The following is a 16,437-nucleotide window of genomic DNA, read 5'->3' as shown; positions in this document are numbered from 1 at the left end:
GAGATCTTAGGCTTTAGACAGGCTGGGAGTAAGAGTCAGGACTTTGAAAGTCTAATGATTCCCCGCCTAATGTCCAGCGGTTCACATCTCTTTGATATATACCAGGCTATGAATTTGTGGCTAAACATTTCCACTGCCTTCTAAGCTTGATACCCATCCTGGATCAGTATTATGAGTAATTTCTCTCCTGATTCTGGCACTCTGGATTTTCTACTACCACTAATTGATCTCTATAAAGAGGAAAAAAAGGATGCCCAGGCCTTGGCAGTTGAGTGTTCACTCCACTACCCTTTGCTGCTGTCTACTGACCATATCTGGAAATTACATTTAACCTTCCAGGTCCTTGTCCCAAAGCAGATAGAGATACTGCAGTGAGTGAAACCAGGCACACAAAATTTGAGATGCATCAAAAAACTAAGTAAATAAGATATGATATTTTAATTTAACATTTTTAGAAGTCAATTTTCAAAAAACACATGATGAACAAAATACCAAAATGTACCCTAAAACAGTACTACTAGCTTATATGTACAAAGACCCTGCCATCCATCTTTTCATTAAAGAAAGAGGTCTAATACCACAGTGGAAAATCATGATACCAGTGCTGATGAACCCTTTTCATCACTCGCATATATGGGAAAAAGACCCAGAAAATTTAGAATAAACCAAAAAAAAAAAAAAAAGAGAGAGAGAGAGAGAGAGAGATGGTGCAAGTGGAACAGATATTATGACTTCTGAGGAAAACGAGTAAGAGAACGGAAAAAAAAAATTAAGAAAACAAAACCAACTAACATCTTCAGAGTCAAGAAGCCAAAAAAGAGGTGGCTATGAAATAAGAACAAAGGCAGATAAATATTTCTTGTATACTAATGGTATCATCGACCAAATTGAATTTAATAAAAAGTCTTGAAGATTGAGTTCAAGGAATCCCATTTGACCTTGACACTTGGAACATTCATTTCAGTTTTAATGACCTAAGGTTACCCTTTTTTTCTCAATAAATAGAATTATTTAGTCCTTCAGTAAGGAGTAATTTAATCATTGGAATAACAGAAATGCCATTTTAATTTGTAGAATCAACATACAAACAAAGCTTGGAAGACAACAACTGTAAAAGAGAATCTGACTAATATTAACACTGATAATATGAAACAATGGAAGTCTGAATATTAAAGCAGCAGAGAGATATGGAAGATAATGTCACAGAATTTTCTCACCTATTTATTTATATAGCAAGAAATCAATTATATACTGTCTAAAATTGATGTAACAAAATAGAGTTTAAGTATACTCTTTAAAATGATAATCACCAGAAATATCAAAGCAATGTAACTGGAAAAACGTAGACATGGATGGATCAAAGAAATAAGTTTCTCATCTTCCAATAGACACTATCTAAAGTTGATAAACAAGATAAAAGAAGAAATCAAGTATTAACATATATTTCAGAGGTACTGTGATAACCACCAGGAGAACAGAAAATACTTAAGAATAGGGAGCTGGAAATGAGCCGGGGAACAAGTTCAGGCTGAGAATTTACTTTTCACTTGGTATCACTCTGTACTGCTTGATTTTTAAAACAGGTGTATGTAGTAATTTTAAGTATAAAAGAAGAAAAAAAACTCGATTTTTTGCAGCTGCAGCTCTTGGCACCACTCCCTTTCCAGCTGCAATCTCTCTCCTTACACCAGTAGTCCGATTCTACGGAGACAGGAAGGAGTAAAAGAGACTAGAAAAGTTTCTGCCCTGAATTTAAGTTTTTTGGAATCTTTTTGGTTTGTGCTCAGGTTCTATCTTTTCAATGGTGCAACTCTTTGGAATACTAACTTTTGACTACTTTAATCTGTGATATCTAGAATCTCCTTAACGTTTTGCTAAACTTTGTTATCCTTCTTTTACTCCTTGACAAAAGACTAATCCTGACTCATTGCCTCTTACTGTGATCACAGTATTTTATTTTCTTAGATTCTTGATTCTGGCCAACTACTGCTTGGCCTGGCCCAACTCAACCTGCCTAGGTAGGAATGAAACGTCTATGGAAGAGAGATGACAATTACCATTTTCAGAATAAATAAAAAGTCATATACTAGTAAGTTAAACATAGTACTAAGGGAGTAGGGTGATGTTCATTATCCCATTCCTCATGTGTTTATAAAGGAGAGTGACTGTTCCAGTTCACTGTTCTGGAGAGAACAGACTTGGAAGAATTTGGGAGTAGAAGTTTTCTCTAGACTTGTGGTCTCACCATCTTGTACCAAAGTAGCCAAAACATGAGACACAAGACACAAAGAAATGGAGAAACCAGAATATCTACCTACATTTTTGAAGAAGGCAATAATGTCTCAAATGTCACTCTCTGAGAGAAAATAGGTAATATATATATGGGAAACCACGCACACATCACCAAAACAAAACAATAACAGCCAAAGCAAAGGAATACCTATATTAAACATGTGGAAGCACAACTATTGATGAGCACTTTCTGCTCAGTCATACAGATTCACAGGCCGTGGATTCAGTGCGGGTGCAGCTGGCTGGCTTGCCACCGGACTGAGACCAGGTCCTCGCTGTCTCCAGCATAGGTGCTACTAAGTTATCTGCTGTGCTCTTTGGCCGATAGCAGTGTCAGATGACATTAGTCACTTAATTGGGGTACCACAGTTTTGTGACAACTTCTATAGTGGATATGCAGTTTCTTTTTTGACTGCTGACCCCTTGGAGACTAGAACTAATTAGAGATTTGAACCAACTTTGAGGAGGCTGAAGAAGCTATACTCTTTCCTGTGCCAGGACACAGCTTTAGCTATAGGAACCTTGGCTCAGAGTAAAAGCCTCTGGCTGACACTGAGCCAATTGTATAAAATGGAGAGTGAGAGCATTTGGACTTTAATTTCTATGAGCTTTTATTTGCAAGGGGATTTAGTTTGTGGGGAAGTTGAGTAACAAAAATGAGTTTCATATTGTTAAAATTTGGGACATTTTAATGTTGATACAGTTCTCTGTATTCATTTCATAAAGTCTGGTGAGCTATTTTGGACAACATGACTGGGCATAATTAGTGATAAGAAATAGAATTAGAGAGTGAACTTTCAGCTTAGTACTATCTGACTCATGGTGCTAGTCTTTTATGGGCAAAAAGCAAAATGCCCTTCAAGCAGTCCCAGAAGGACTCTGTGTAGGGAGAAGCAGACTTGGGGACTGTGTGAGCACAGCAGCACTGTGAGCATGCACCACTCAGCTGAGAGGGACAGTTGCCTGGTCCCCCTCTGATGCCTGAGTACAAAGGGTTATGACATTGTTTCTCAGCCTTCCATCATGTGTACACCGCCTTCATGACTTTTCTACAAATACTGACATGTTTTTAAGTATTCAGCATGGACTTTACAATCTTTGCTCAGGTAATAATATGCATTAAAACATGTTAGGAAAAAAAAAACAGGTATTTTTCTGACTACAGATGAAAATACATACATAATTACTAAAACTGAAAAAAAAATGCCTGTGAGTATGCTACTTAAAACAACTCACATGGGGATCCCTGGGTGGTGCAGCGGTGTAGCGCCTGCCTTTGGCCCAGGGTGCGATCCTGGAGACCCGGGATCGAATCCCACGTTGGGCTCCTGGTGCATGGAGCCTGCTTCTTCCTCTGCCTGTGTCTCTGCCTCTCTCCCTCTCTCTGTGACTATCATAAAAAAAAAAAAAAACTCACATGATGCCAGTGGAATCCACAATGTAATATATTTAAAAAATTAAAAAGCTGGCAAATGTTAGAAGGGATGCATGTTATTCCACTCCTCAGGATTTTTCTCCAATCCTGAGGACAGAACAGTGTTGGAGAAGATATTTGGGGTCGCTGTCTTCACTTTCTCACACCATCCCAAGCAATGTAGAACAGACCTTTTTAAGACCTATAGAACCTGTGTAAAGTGCTTTTGTATTTAAAGAGCTTCTTGGTCCCCTATTGGAGTGGGCTTGAATGAGGACAACTGCAGTTGTCTGGCCATCCCATGGCTTGTTTATGGAGATGCAGTAGCAAACCCTGTTTTTGCATGAGGTCTAAGCCTCTACCCAGCTTTACTAGGAAACTCTATAATTTGGATGATAACATATATCTCAATCGCCTTCTGTCTCCCCTCTTTCTCAAACTGGTTCCAACCCGTAAAGAAGCCCAAATTCCAACACAGCATGTAGTTACAAAAACAAGTGAAAGAATGAGAGAAGAAAACGTTGATGGAAGAAAATGCATGCTGCTATTATACAGCAAAATACTATGTATATATAAACATTTAATGAAAGCTTATTTTGAAAAAGTGTTTAAAAAATTTAAGTGTTTTAAAAAATTGCAACTCGATACTCAAATAGTGTTGAGTTCTTCTTCCCCAACTTGCTTCCAGAGTCATGTAGTATTCCAGTCTTTCTGGCTGAGTCCCTGCCGCTGGAGCATGGCACCTTCTCCTGTTGCCTAGTTTCTGAAAACCAGTGAGAAAGAATATTGGTTTTGGGGTTCAGCCTGGGGCTAGACCCTGGATGTATGAAGTTCAGCGAATTACCTAGCCTTCCTGAGTCTCAGGTTTTATACATGTAAAATGGGACAATACCCCCTCTAGGGTTGTTGTGAGGATTAAGTAATAATGCATGTGAGACAGTGACACTGCCATTCAGAAAGAAATCCAGATCCATGTCTAGGTATCCACTGGGTATGTCCATAACTAGATAGTTTTTGAAGCAGTTTGAGATCTTTCCCTTGCATGGAAGTGGAGCATGAGTGGTCATGCTTATACTCAGAGGCTTTTTTTAGCACAGATAAAATGCCAAAACAATAAAGATTTTGATCTCATGTGTTCCTTTGTGCAAACAAGCTTGCCTAGCAAAACGGTGCAGATAAACGCAGATGAAAATGGACTTTATACAAATAAATGAAATTATGTTTCTCTAGTATAAAAATAGATCAAATGGTAGAGCACAAAAATAGGTGAAATGGTAACATAAACTGACTTGTGTAATCAGAGGGTCAACTCTTGACATTTTTCTCTCTAAGCTTTTTCTAATAGTTTTGTTGCTAAGGCTACAATACAATGTTTTTGCCAGATTGGAACAGGATTGTCAACTCTAATGAAGATTAAGTAGCTTTCCCAACTAGATTTTTTTTAAATAAGCATCAGTTAATGCTGCTGGCTTTCAAAGCCATATTCATGAAGAATGGAAAGATCTTTAAAGAGCTGCTCTTAGAGACTCCTAACTCTGGGAAATGAACAAGGGGTAGTGGAAGGGGAGGTGGGCTGGGGGGATGGGGTGACTGGGTGACAGGCACTGAGGGGGGCACTTGACAGGATGAGCGCTGTGTGTTATGTTCTATGTTGGCAAATTGAACTCCATTAAAAAATAAACAAAAATAAATAAAAAATAAAGATCTGCTCTAAGAAGATATAACTAATAAAATTTGAAATTTAGCAGCATTTCTATTCCATAGTTATTCCAACACACAAGTTTTTATCATGGTTACATTGAACAAAAATAACTTAAAACAGAACTTTACATATTTAATAAAAAGATGAAGATATTATTATTTACAACTTTAGCCAAAAATTAATTCCTTCAAAAGGAACAGGTTATTTAATGAACAATTCTTTTGACTGGTTGGGAAAGTGTTGCACCACGGCTCACAAATTCACACTTGATTTATTCTTTGAAGATATAGATAAGTTACAGGATTAAGTCCTCGTCTTTTGGTTCCTGCCATTAATTGGTTAAAGTCATCTGAAGACTGTGTAATTACAATGCTCCCAAAGAAACCTGGAGTTTTGTAAAGTACAGTAAATGGAAAGTAATGTGTTATGGACATTCAATTGCTAAAAGGATGTAAAAGGGTAGGAGCCATTAGGAAAGGTGAAGAAACACTTCTCTTGATGTGCTTGCTGAGGAGCCAAATGAGCTTCTTGATCATGGACAGAAGAGACCATCTAAAATTTAAAAAATGTAGAGCTGTTTGTGTGTCCATTGATCCTGCATTTCTACTTGTGCACTAAAGCAGGAAAACTAAATGAAATATTACCTAGCCAATACAGGTGATGTGTTTTCTTCCTCTGATGTCTTTATATCTTTGTAGCAAGAAATCCCAATGTTAATTTCCAATAGGAAAAGCTGAATATTAAAGTTAAAAGTTTACCTTAACTTGAATATTGTAGCATTAGTGACATCTGGTGGAAAACGCGTTACAGTGTAGCATTATTTAGGTATCCTGATCTTTCCTGTATACTATCACTTTCATCAGATTTTCACACAGCCCTCTCCCCAAGTCCATGGGAAGAGTGTACTTTCTGGCCCCATTGAAGTTTGGCTTAGCCTTAAGACTTACCTGCATCAGTGGAATATGGGCAAAAATGTCAGTGTGAAAGTTCTGAAGATAAGCTTTAAGAGTCCTGGTGAGGCATTGCCCCTTCAATGATAGAAGGAGACATGTGCCCTGCAGATTTGCATGAGAAGAAGACAAGCACTACAGATAACCCACAGACTTACAGGAAAAAAAGTTGTTATTCTATGGTTGTTTGCTGCAAAAGCCAATTAATACATGAGACTATTACACACCTCTGTATGAATTCCCATGGAGGCTTGACTCCTCTCTCCAATTGATGACACTGGGAGAAGAATCCTGGAGACATGTGGTTCAGCCCCTTCTGGGGCTCTATTTCAGATCCTGATAGGTCCAGTCGGAACATGTTTCCATTCCTCTACCTATGGTAAGCAAAACTGAGTCAAGAGTCCAGGGCAGGCTCATCAGACTCTCTTAGAATCTTGGTTTCTCTGTTTAACATGGTGTGGAAGTCATGTAGGGCTTTTTTTTTCTTCCAAATTTTTATTTAAATTTTAGTTAGTTAACATATAGTGTTATTGGTTTCAGGAGTATAATTTAGTGATTTATCACTTACATATAATACCCACTGTCCATAGGTCATTCGCAATTCTTGCATCTGTTGGTTTAAATATCTTCCTCTTAAAGTGGACTTCAAGGTATAAGAGGGCAGGACAAGTTTAGTTAGAGCCATAGGCCAAAGCTTTTCCAATTGAGCTTTACCAATAAAGCTCGTAGCTTGGCTCCTACTCAGCTCCAATATATGTACTAGTAGGAGTCAGTAGTGTTATAAGCCACAAATTATGAGTGGTAATATTAGGATCGTTTAATTTGGCGAATAAAAACAACTAACAGAAATTTAAGTATTATCAGTGATCTATTAAAAAAGTTGTTACTGGTGAACATTTTTCAGGGAATGACCACATTATTTCTGGTTATTTAGCAGAGGCATTTAGTGTTTCCTAAAGCAGTTACTGCTTTCTAAAAAGAATTTCAAACTTTTGTCCCAAAAGTAGGGCCAAAATTTTTAACTCTTCATATTTTTACTGAACTTCCAGTTCTGCTCTCCTCAACCAAATGTTTCATGTTTAGAGGTTACAAACAGCCCAGAATTTAAATGTTTTAATCTTACTAGTGTCCACTTTGTAACATACCTCATGCTTGGAAAACCAGACTCTTGACCATACCTTAATTCAAAATCATTTTCATTTCTGCAGAACTGCTTTTCTTATTCAGGAAAAAGACATATATGGGTGGACCTCAATTAGATAGCTTCAACAATTCTCAAGGCAATGGGCTTTCACTATAGCATTTACTATACCTGTCATCAAATACTGGCACTTATTTGTCTTGCAATGAGAGAATTGCCCTTTATTCTTAACAAGCAGGCAACTGGATCGAAGAGATTAGATTACTCAGGTGAAAAAACAAAGACAAATACATAATGAGATAAACCTGTGTAGTAACTGCCTGGAAGTTTGCCATCTATTTTCCTCTCCATATCTCAAGCTTCAGAAAGACCAGGACTTTGTTTCATTCATCCTAATACTTGGCACTTTAACAGGTGCTCACTTTGTAATTTCTGAATGAGTGATACAGGCTATACGTGTTTTTACTTTATAGTGAAGGTTAATGAGTTAATTCATATAAAAAGCTTAGAGCGGTGTATGATATTAAGCACTTAATTACAAAACAAGGTAACATTTAGAATAGAGATTAGAAAAGACTTCAAAAATTTGCCTTAAACTGACCCTTAAAAAATAAGGAAAACTAGGCTGGCAATAAGGCTAAGAGGATAGAAAAGTTCTCCAGTCCACTATATGCTAAAATGAATTAATTCCAAATGACATGTATTATTTTATACAGAGAATGATGCTTATTTTAAGTCTAAGGTTATAAGATTAAAGGGATATAATAAAAGCTTGTTCGTTAAATTGAAAGTACCTCCAGATTTATTAGTTTGTATCCATAGGCCTCAGTAGGCACAAGATATTATTTGCTATACTGAATCCATTCTATTGTATGTGATAATACCACACCAATATAAACATATTTTAAGACAAATTTTAAACATACATATTTAACTTTATTTCATCATCATTTAAAGCTTGATTTTATAAAACATAAAAAAATTAAAAGTTCTGTATCACAAGAATTTAAACAGTGGCAATATACATAGTGGCATATACATACATTTGTAGGTTCGAGTTCTACAACAAATTAAAATCAAATAATTGGAAATGTTTTCAATATGGAAAATATACAAATGAAATAAATGGCAGAGACTTATTATGAGCAATGTTTCATTACTTGCAGGTTATCATTAGATAATTTCAGAATCTAAACAAAGACTCTCAATATTCAGACTTCTGTTTCTGTATTTTACATTTAATATCTCCCTACCTATATTCCAGAGTCAAAGTCCTTGACCAAAAGGTCTGATTTAAGAAGGTCTGATTTAGCTTTATGGCAAAAGTTATCCATCTACAGTTACCACTTTTAAGGAATTGACAACAATGCCGATGTGATCTGCTAGTTCCCTTTTGAACAACGTGCAATAATTTATGCCAACCCTGTATAAAGTCATACAGGTAACAAAAAATGGAACAATTGTGCACAGTTCAATAGATGTATAATGTTAAGTTTTCCCAGTCTAAAAATTAACCAGTGAAACAAAATTTATCAACTATAGTTGACTTGGTTTCAGGAAAACCGTATCTGAGAACTACAAGTACATCACTGTCCTTATCTCATCCTCAGTCATTGGTGGGAATTTTATAGGCCACCATGCTATTTACTTTGTGGATAGTAGTAGTAAATGAACGAAGACAGACTTCCTCAGAATTGGTAATAAACTGTGGTCCTGACTCTTCCCATTTTTCAGGTACAACCAAATCTTTGTATAAATCAGTAGGTCAAATGAACTTAAATTGGGGATAAGATCATTAAAGTACAATTATTTTTTAAAAGGTACAACTATCCTTCCTGTCTCCCTCACATGTGAGCCACCTATCATGTCAGAAAAGCTAGTTTAGGGATCCCTGGGTGGTGCAGCGATTTAGCGCCTGCCTTTGGCCCAGGGCGCGATCCTGGAGACTCAGGATCGAATCCCACGTCAGGCTCCCGGTGTATGGAGCCTGCTTCTCCCTCTGCCTATGTCTCTGCCTCTCTCTCTCTCGCTCTCTGTGTGACTATCATAAATAAATAAAAAATTAAAAAAAAAAAAAAGAAAAGCTAGTTTAGCTTGATCTTTAATCAGTTATATTAGCTAATTGCTTTTCTTCAATGGAAATTTTAGTACAGAAAATACTGTACTCCTTTTTACTTAATGAAAAACTCAAGCTTTTTATTTTCTTCAAAGAGAAAAGCCATTAAAGATATTTGCAGAAAGCATATAATTAATCACGAGACAGCAGAATCTAAGCCAGAGAAAGAGAACATCTTGGTTCTGTGACCGCTGTATCCTAATGCCCAGAACTGTGTCAGGCATACAGTAGTAGGCATTTAGGGTATATCTGATGAATGAAGGAGTAACTAAGCTAGAAAAGAAAGACACAGTTATACCTGTAAGTCTTAATTATATACAAGGAAATGTGTAGAAAATAAAAATAATGGAAGAAATTACATCAAAATATTCATCAGGAAACTTTCATTCCTGTAGGAAACTTTCATTCTTTCCCTATTCAGCACTTGCAAATAAAATGCAACCAGCATTACTTTAGATTCATGACGTTTTTCTCACTTATATACCATGACATGGATAATTAAGAAAAAATTCAACAAAACTGTTAATTCTTAAATAGCTTAGTCTTTCCACAACAAGTCTGAACCAATGTGAAGTCACATAATACTTACAAGAGACTTCCAACAGTAGCAGAAACGTCATGGTAGCTGTGATCTGTCGGATTACAGAGCGGATCTCATCCTGGATGGCCTTCTGAGACTTTTCTCTGGGTGTGCTACTGAAGAAAGCAAATGAGTTGATTCATTTTAAGCTTTAACAAGTTATTTAAAACACCGGTAAGATTATTTGTTTGATTAAATGCTTCAAAACTCAAATTAAGTAATGCATTCAAAAGGAGTTTTTAAAAAATGATCATAATTTCATTTATTATTCCAGGTTTTAAGGCTGATCTTAGTATCAGGTCATTAAATAACAGATGACTAGAAAACCTGCCAAGTGCTTCAAGTCAGGAAACATTCAGCATATTGTAAAATAAAGATAACAATTAGTATCTAAGATCTTTAATTGGCATAATCATTTTGGCATTTTTAGGAATACCTAAATGTCTAATTCTGTAGTACTTCAAATAAGATGTTCTATCAAGTTGTTTTTATAATTAAACGTTTTCTAAAATAGACCAAAGGCTTCAGGAACAAACTACATTTCATTATGAGAGAGAGTTCTAAGTTTACAGGTAAGCATGCCTAGGACAATGCTAAGAATTAGCATATAATGAGGGGTATTTCCCATCCAGAGGATCTAAGAACTTCAGTTCAGAGTGTCTTAGGAAGTTCATAGCATTAAATGAAATACAGTAGAGCTGCATATCAAGCTAGGAGAAAATCTAGGATAATACTTCATGGTTAAAAGTACCTTGACACAATCCATTAAATGGCCTACCTAATACATCATGTGTAGCTTACATATAGCACCATAAATACTAAAGGTTGAAATTTAAGGATTTTAGACTAAGGGCAGTTATGTTAAAAGTACACTATACAAGTCCATAATAGGCACGACTCTTTTGTGAGCACAGTCTGTGAGTCTTATTCTTCTCCACGGGAGATCTAACATAGTTAGAAACAAACTACCTTATACGAAACGAGTTCAATATAGTTAGAACTCATTTAGTCAAGAAAACAAGTTTTAGGGAAAAAAAATCTATGAAAAGTGGAAGCAATTTAATTCATACTTACCTGTCATCTTTTGTAGTCTTGTCGCACTCATTATCAAACTGCCACCTTTCGGGCAGCCCGGGTGGCTCAGCGGTTTGGGGCCGGCTTCAGCCCAGGGCCTGATTCTGGAGACTCGGGATCGAGTCCCATGTCAGGCTCCCTGCATGGAGCCTGCTTCTCCCTCTGCGTCTCTGTCTCTGTCTCTCTCTCTCTCTCATGAATAAATAAAATCTTTAAAAAAAAAAAAAACTGCCACCTTTCAAGGACTTCACCGCTTTCAATATTTGAGATGAATACCACCAGTTTCTGAACTGAACACTTGTATAACCAATCTGCAATACATAACAAGCATCTTTTTTGGTTCACTGCATTACAAAGTAACTCTTTCCAGGTCTCACTTTCTACCCTTAGCAAATTTCTACCACTGGTATTTTGGAACTCCTCCAACCTGTACAGAAAACTTGCCTCACAATAACCTAGCTCCTGTTGTCCAATTCTCAGTATCTGTACCAGATGTAGTTAGTACTGAATGCTAAGCACAGAGTAGTGAACATGCAGTATACTCTAATCCAAGGTAAACTGCAGAAGATGAGCATTAATCTAATCACTGCAGCAATAAATGTAAAATTTTAATTGTAATAAATATTAAGAAGGTGCAGTATGTGATCCAATGAGAGAATATGGGAAAATTTGACTCAGGGAATTCTCACTTGACTTCAGTTCTACAAGTAAATACCATTAAATATGCAAAAAGTTACAGAAAAGGGTACAGGTCTAAAATACTGAAAAGCGAAAAGTATCTGACCAGAGGATTGAAAGGGTAATACAAATACAATTAAGAAAGGGAGAATGAACAAGGTCGGTTTGTGCAAGATACATAGGGGTCAGACCACACAAGGTCACATGGGCTAAATTAAAGAACTTATACTTCAAGAATCAGGGAAGTCATTACTGTGTCTGAAGTAGGGTGTGATGTGATTAAACTTATATTTCAGAACTATCCTTTAGGCTGTGATGTGTGGAAAGTAGAGTGGAAGTAAAGAGAGGATCTAGGGACGCTAATTGATTAGTAATTCAAGCAAGAGGTACTGAAGGCTTAAGGAAGGATAAATTGGTAGAGATGGATCATTATAGGTAGAGTCAAGAGATTTCATGGTTAAAATTGTTAAGATTTATTGGATACTTATGAGACTAAGGAAGAGGAAATACTCAGGGATAGTTTCCAACTTTCTGGTTTATACCACTGGTTGGAAGGTTGATCCATTCATTGGGAGAAAGAGAATGGAAATGAGACATGATGCTTACAGTTGTTGTTGTTGTTGTTGTTTTTTTTTTTTTTTGGTTTTGTTTTGTTTTTTAAGGTTTTCTTTTTCTTCTTCTCTTTTAAAGATTTTATTTATTTATTCATGAGAGAGAGAGAGAGAGAGGCAGAGACACAGGCAGAGGGAGAAGCAGGCTCCATGCAGGGAGCCTGATGTGGGACTCGATCCCAGGTCTCCAAGATCATGCCCTATTGGGACAAAAGACATGAGCAGAAATCTCACAGAGGAAGACAAAGACATGGCCAACAAGCACATGAGGAAATGCTCCGCATCACTTGCCATCAGGGAAAGATAAATCAAAACCACAATGAGATACCACCTCACACCAGTGAGAATGGGGAAAATTAATAAGGCAGGAAACCACAAATGTTGGAGAGGATGTGGAGAAAGGGGAACCATCCTGCACTGTTGGTGGGAATGTGAACTGGTGCAGCCACTCTGGAAAACTGTGTGGAGGTTCCTCAAAGAGTTAAAAATAGACCTGCCCTACGACCCAGCAGTTGCACTGTTGGGGATTTACCCCAAAGATACAGATGCAATGAAACGCCAGGACACCTGCACCCCGATGTTTCTAGCAGCAATGGCCACAATAGCCGAACTGTGGAAGGAGCCTCGGTGTCCAACGAAAGATGAATGGATACAGAAGATGTGGTTTATGTATACAATGGAATATTCCTCAGCCCTTAGAAACAACAAATACCCACCATTTGCTTCGACGTGGATGGAACTGGAGGGTATTATGCTAAGTGAAATAAGTCAATCAGAGAAGGACAAACATTATATGGTCATTTGGGGAATATAAAAAATAGTGAAAGGGAGTAAAGGGGAAAGGAGAAAAAATGAGTGGGAAATATCAGAAAGGGAGACAGAACATGAAGACTCCTAACTCTGGGAAAGGAACTAGGGGTGGTGGAAGGGGAGGTGGGCGGGGGGACGGGGTGACTGGGTGATGGGCACTGAGGGAGGCATTTGATGGGATGTCACTGGGTGTTATTCTATATGTTGGCAAATTGAACACCAATAAAAAATAAATTTATAATAATAAAAAAAACTTTATTGGGTACTCTATTAGTAGTATTTTCTTTTTTTTTAAGTTTAATTCCCAGGCTGGATACAATTTCATTTTCTTTTATCTTAAAATAATGATGGTTTTGAATTCTAGGCAGCTATAGAAAATACATCATGTGAAAAATATATAGTGGATTTCTCTCCAATAATAAACATCATCATAGTTATGTAAAATTCCAACTCGTTCCACCTGGCTACACGAACTGCAAAAATCACTTCAAAGGGAGTTGATAGAGATTGTTTTGTGAAGCCAGATCAGATTCCTAACATCAACGTATTTAACTCACTCAAAATGTGGTAGGGAAGAGTGGACTTTCTTTCAACTTATTTGCTTCCTTCCGATGGAGAATCACTATATTTGAGATTGCAGTGTTCTACACCTCTTTGTATAGAGCTGAAAAATGAACACCAAGATGCCAGAAAGTACGGGTCCAAGAAGGCCTGCAAAACTCAAATTGGTTTTCAACAATTAAATACCTTTCACTTGTTCCACTACATGATTATTTTATGAGCTCAGGATCTGTTGTTATAAGCAAGGTGAGTCCGTATTTCTGCACTCTGGTAGAGGTTTCAGATGGATATATGCCACGCTGATATAAAATGCTGTTGATGCCAAATGCTGAAAACAAAAGGAATATTAAAGTTATTTCCACTTTGTAACTCTGGAAAATAAAGCCTATTTAGATGTGGCTGCGGTTTCAGTCATGGCGTCAAACTGAAAAAGCCTAAACGTGCGTTTGTGCGTGTCTTGCTGAAAGCAGAGTAGGTGAAAAGTGCCACCGAAAATCCTTAAAAATGTTGCTTCTAAATCAAAAGAACACGATACCTGCGTTTATGCGGAAATAAAAATGCCAAACTGCATTAACCTAGCGTCAAAGTAGAACTACAAGCTCAGGGTAATGCAAGCCCCAATTCAGGTTACGTGATCACAGGGTGTGGAAATAGGCTTTTGCGTCTGGATTAGCAATTGATTGATTAACCGGTCGGATGCTCCAGAGCAAGCCTCTCCCTCACTTTTCCCTCCTCTTCTCCTGCCAGAGTCTATCAGAGGGTACAAACACGGCCTGGTCCAGGACAGAGTTTCCTAAATCTAGCCCATCGCCCTCAGTACCGGAATCAAAGCTTGGTGGATGGGCTGTTCAAAGTGCACTGGGCTCCACCGCTCGGGGTGGTGCCGGGCGGCCGGGCTGGGCAGCCTGTGGGATCCGCAGTTTCCCGCAAGGCTGCTGCTGGTGCAGGGGCGCGGCGCGAGGCAGGCCGGGCAGCACCTGGGCTTCCCGCTCCCCCAGGAGCAAGGCGCCTAGATTAGATTCTCCAGCCAGGCGGGCGCTGGAGCAGAGCCGCCCCCACCCCCGGTCCCCGCCTCCGGGCCGGCCGGGCCTCCAGGGCCGCTGGCCTCAGCTGTCCCCGCCCTCTGGCCTGCGGGAGGGGGACTCACAGAAGAACTCGGCCACGATTTCCGCCTCCAGCGCAGGGTGATGCCTTGCTCGCGGGAGAGCTGCGGCGCCATGGCCAGGCCTAGGGACGAGGGAGCGCGCTGCTGCCCGGCAGACCAGACGGCGACCGCACAGCCTCCAACGGTTCCCGCCAGTCCTTTGGAAAGTAACGACGCTGCTCCCCGGGGCCTTCGCGCAGGCGCGACGAGCCTCTCGGCCCGCCCAGCGCCAGTCTCCCCGCTCGCCGGAGGGGGGCGCCTCGCGCAGGCGCAGTGCGTAGGCGTGGTCAGGCGCTTCCGGGCTGTCGGGGCTCGAAGGGTCCTGGCGGGCACCTGGAATTGTGGTCGCGGGGCCGCAGCTGAGGCGAGAGGACTGCAAAACCTGGCTCTGACGCCCGCTCCGAGGCCTGCGGAGTGAGGCCCAGGATCCCGGTTCGGCAGTTTCAAAGCGATTTTCATTTTTTTTTTTCCCAAAGCTATTTTCAAAGTGATGTGAACTGCGCGCCGGTTGCATCTTAACGTGGCCCCAGGGACACCCCCCCCCCCCCGCAAACTTTTGCTTAGATACTTCGAGCCAGTCAAGAAGCCGCCTGCGTGGCACCGAGCACAGCTTGAGAGGGCCTGGTGACTGTCTGCCCGCGCAGCTTTTAAGAAATTGGGGGCGGCCCGGGCGGCCCAGCGGTTGAGGCGCCTTCAGCCTGGGCCTGACCCTGGAGCCCAGGGGTGGAGTCCGCGTGGGGCTCCCTGCGTGGAGCCTGCTTCTGCTCTGCCTGTGTCTCTGCCTCGCTCTCTCTCTTTCTCTGTGTGTCTATCATGAATAAATAAATTCTTCTTCAAAAACAAAGGAATCGGGTTGGGGTTAAAGGGGTGAGCCGCAGCCCTTGTCCTGTGCTGTCAGCCGGGAGCCGCAGGGGCAGCCTCTGTGCCCGGGAATAAGTTGCTCGGGAATAAGTTCCCCCACCAAACAGGCCCAGACACAGTGAAGAAGTTGTCAGGGAATTTTGACCCACGAATTCACTGATTTTACGTTAGGATGAGAAGCTTGGCAGAGAGCGCACAATCCATGTCAATTGCAAAAACAGTGTAGTCCTTGAAGGAGCTAGAAATATTATTTGTAAAACTCAAGCCTCGAAAACTACCTACCAGACATGCTATCTTACTTGCTTAAATGAGAAATGCCCTAGTGTCTTACTGTTCTATGATCGCATGACAAGTGACCGCAAATTGATGGCTTAACACACATTTATTATGGTCGGGTAGATCAGGGGTTGGTGTGACACAGCTGGATGCTCAGCTTAAGAGTCTCACGCAGTTGAAATACAGGTGTCTCTGCAAGTGGAATCTCATCCGCTTGCATCCATCAA

At 39.6% G+C, this 16,437-nt stretch overlaps 1 protein-coding gene across 10 annotated transcripts in view; it reads right to left on the bottom strand.

The window, feature by feature from the left end:
* Positions 1–15,269, bottom strand: part of LOC100685341 (rho GTPase-activating protein 20-like) — an 87,098-nt gene extending 71,829 nt beyond the window's left edge. For 3 of the 10 annotated variants that reach the window (XR_005382569.1, XM_038581754.1, XM_038581753.1), the window contains exons 1-4: positions 15,077–15,267; positions 14,116–14,257; positions 10,205–10,311; positions 6,586–6,732 (exon numbers count right to left, since the gene is read on the bottom strand). Coding sequence is in view for 4 of the 10 variants with exons in the window: in XM_038581754.1 (XP_038437682.1) it covers positions 6,586–6,716 (131 nt within the window). In the remaining 6 variants the exon portion in view is untranslated. Of the gene's footprint in view, positions 1–1,310; positions 3,532–6,585; positions 6,733–10,204; positions 10,312–14,115; positions 14,258–15,076 lie in introns of those variants that run through there. The other 7 variants (XR_005382565.1, XM_038581752.1, XR_005382568.1 and 4 more) reach the window with 6 other exon arrangements.
* Between the last annotated feature and the right edge of the window lie 1,168 nt (positions 15,270–16,437).

The sequence above is a fragment of the Canis lupus genome, chromosome 32 (genome assembly GCF_011100685.1).
Source record: "Canis lupus familiaris isolate Mischka breed German Shepherd chromosome 32, alternate assembly UU_Cfam_GSD_1.0, whole genome shotgun sequence".
NCBI classification, from domain to species: Eukaryota; Metazoa; Chordata; class Mammalia; order Carnivora; family Canidae; genus Canis; species Canis lupus.
This window is presented reverse-complemented; position numbering and strand designations above follow the sequence as displayed.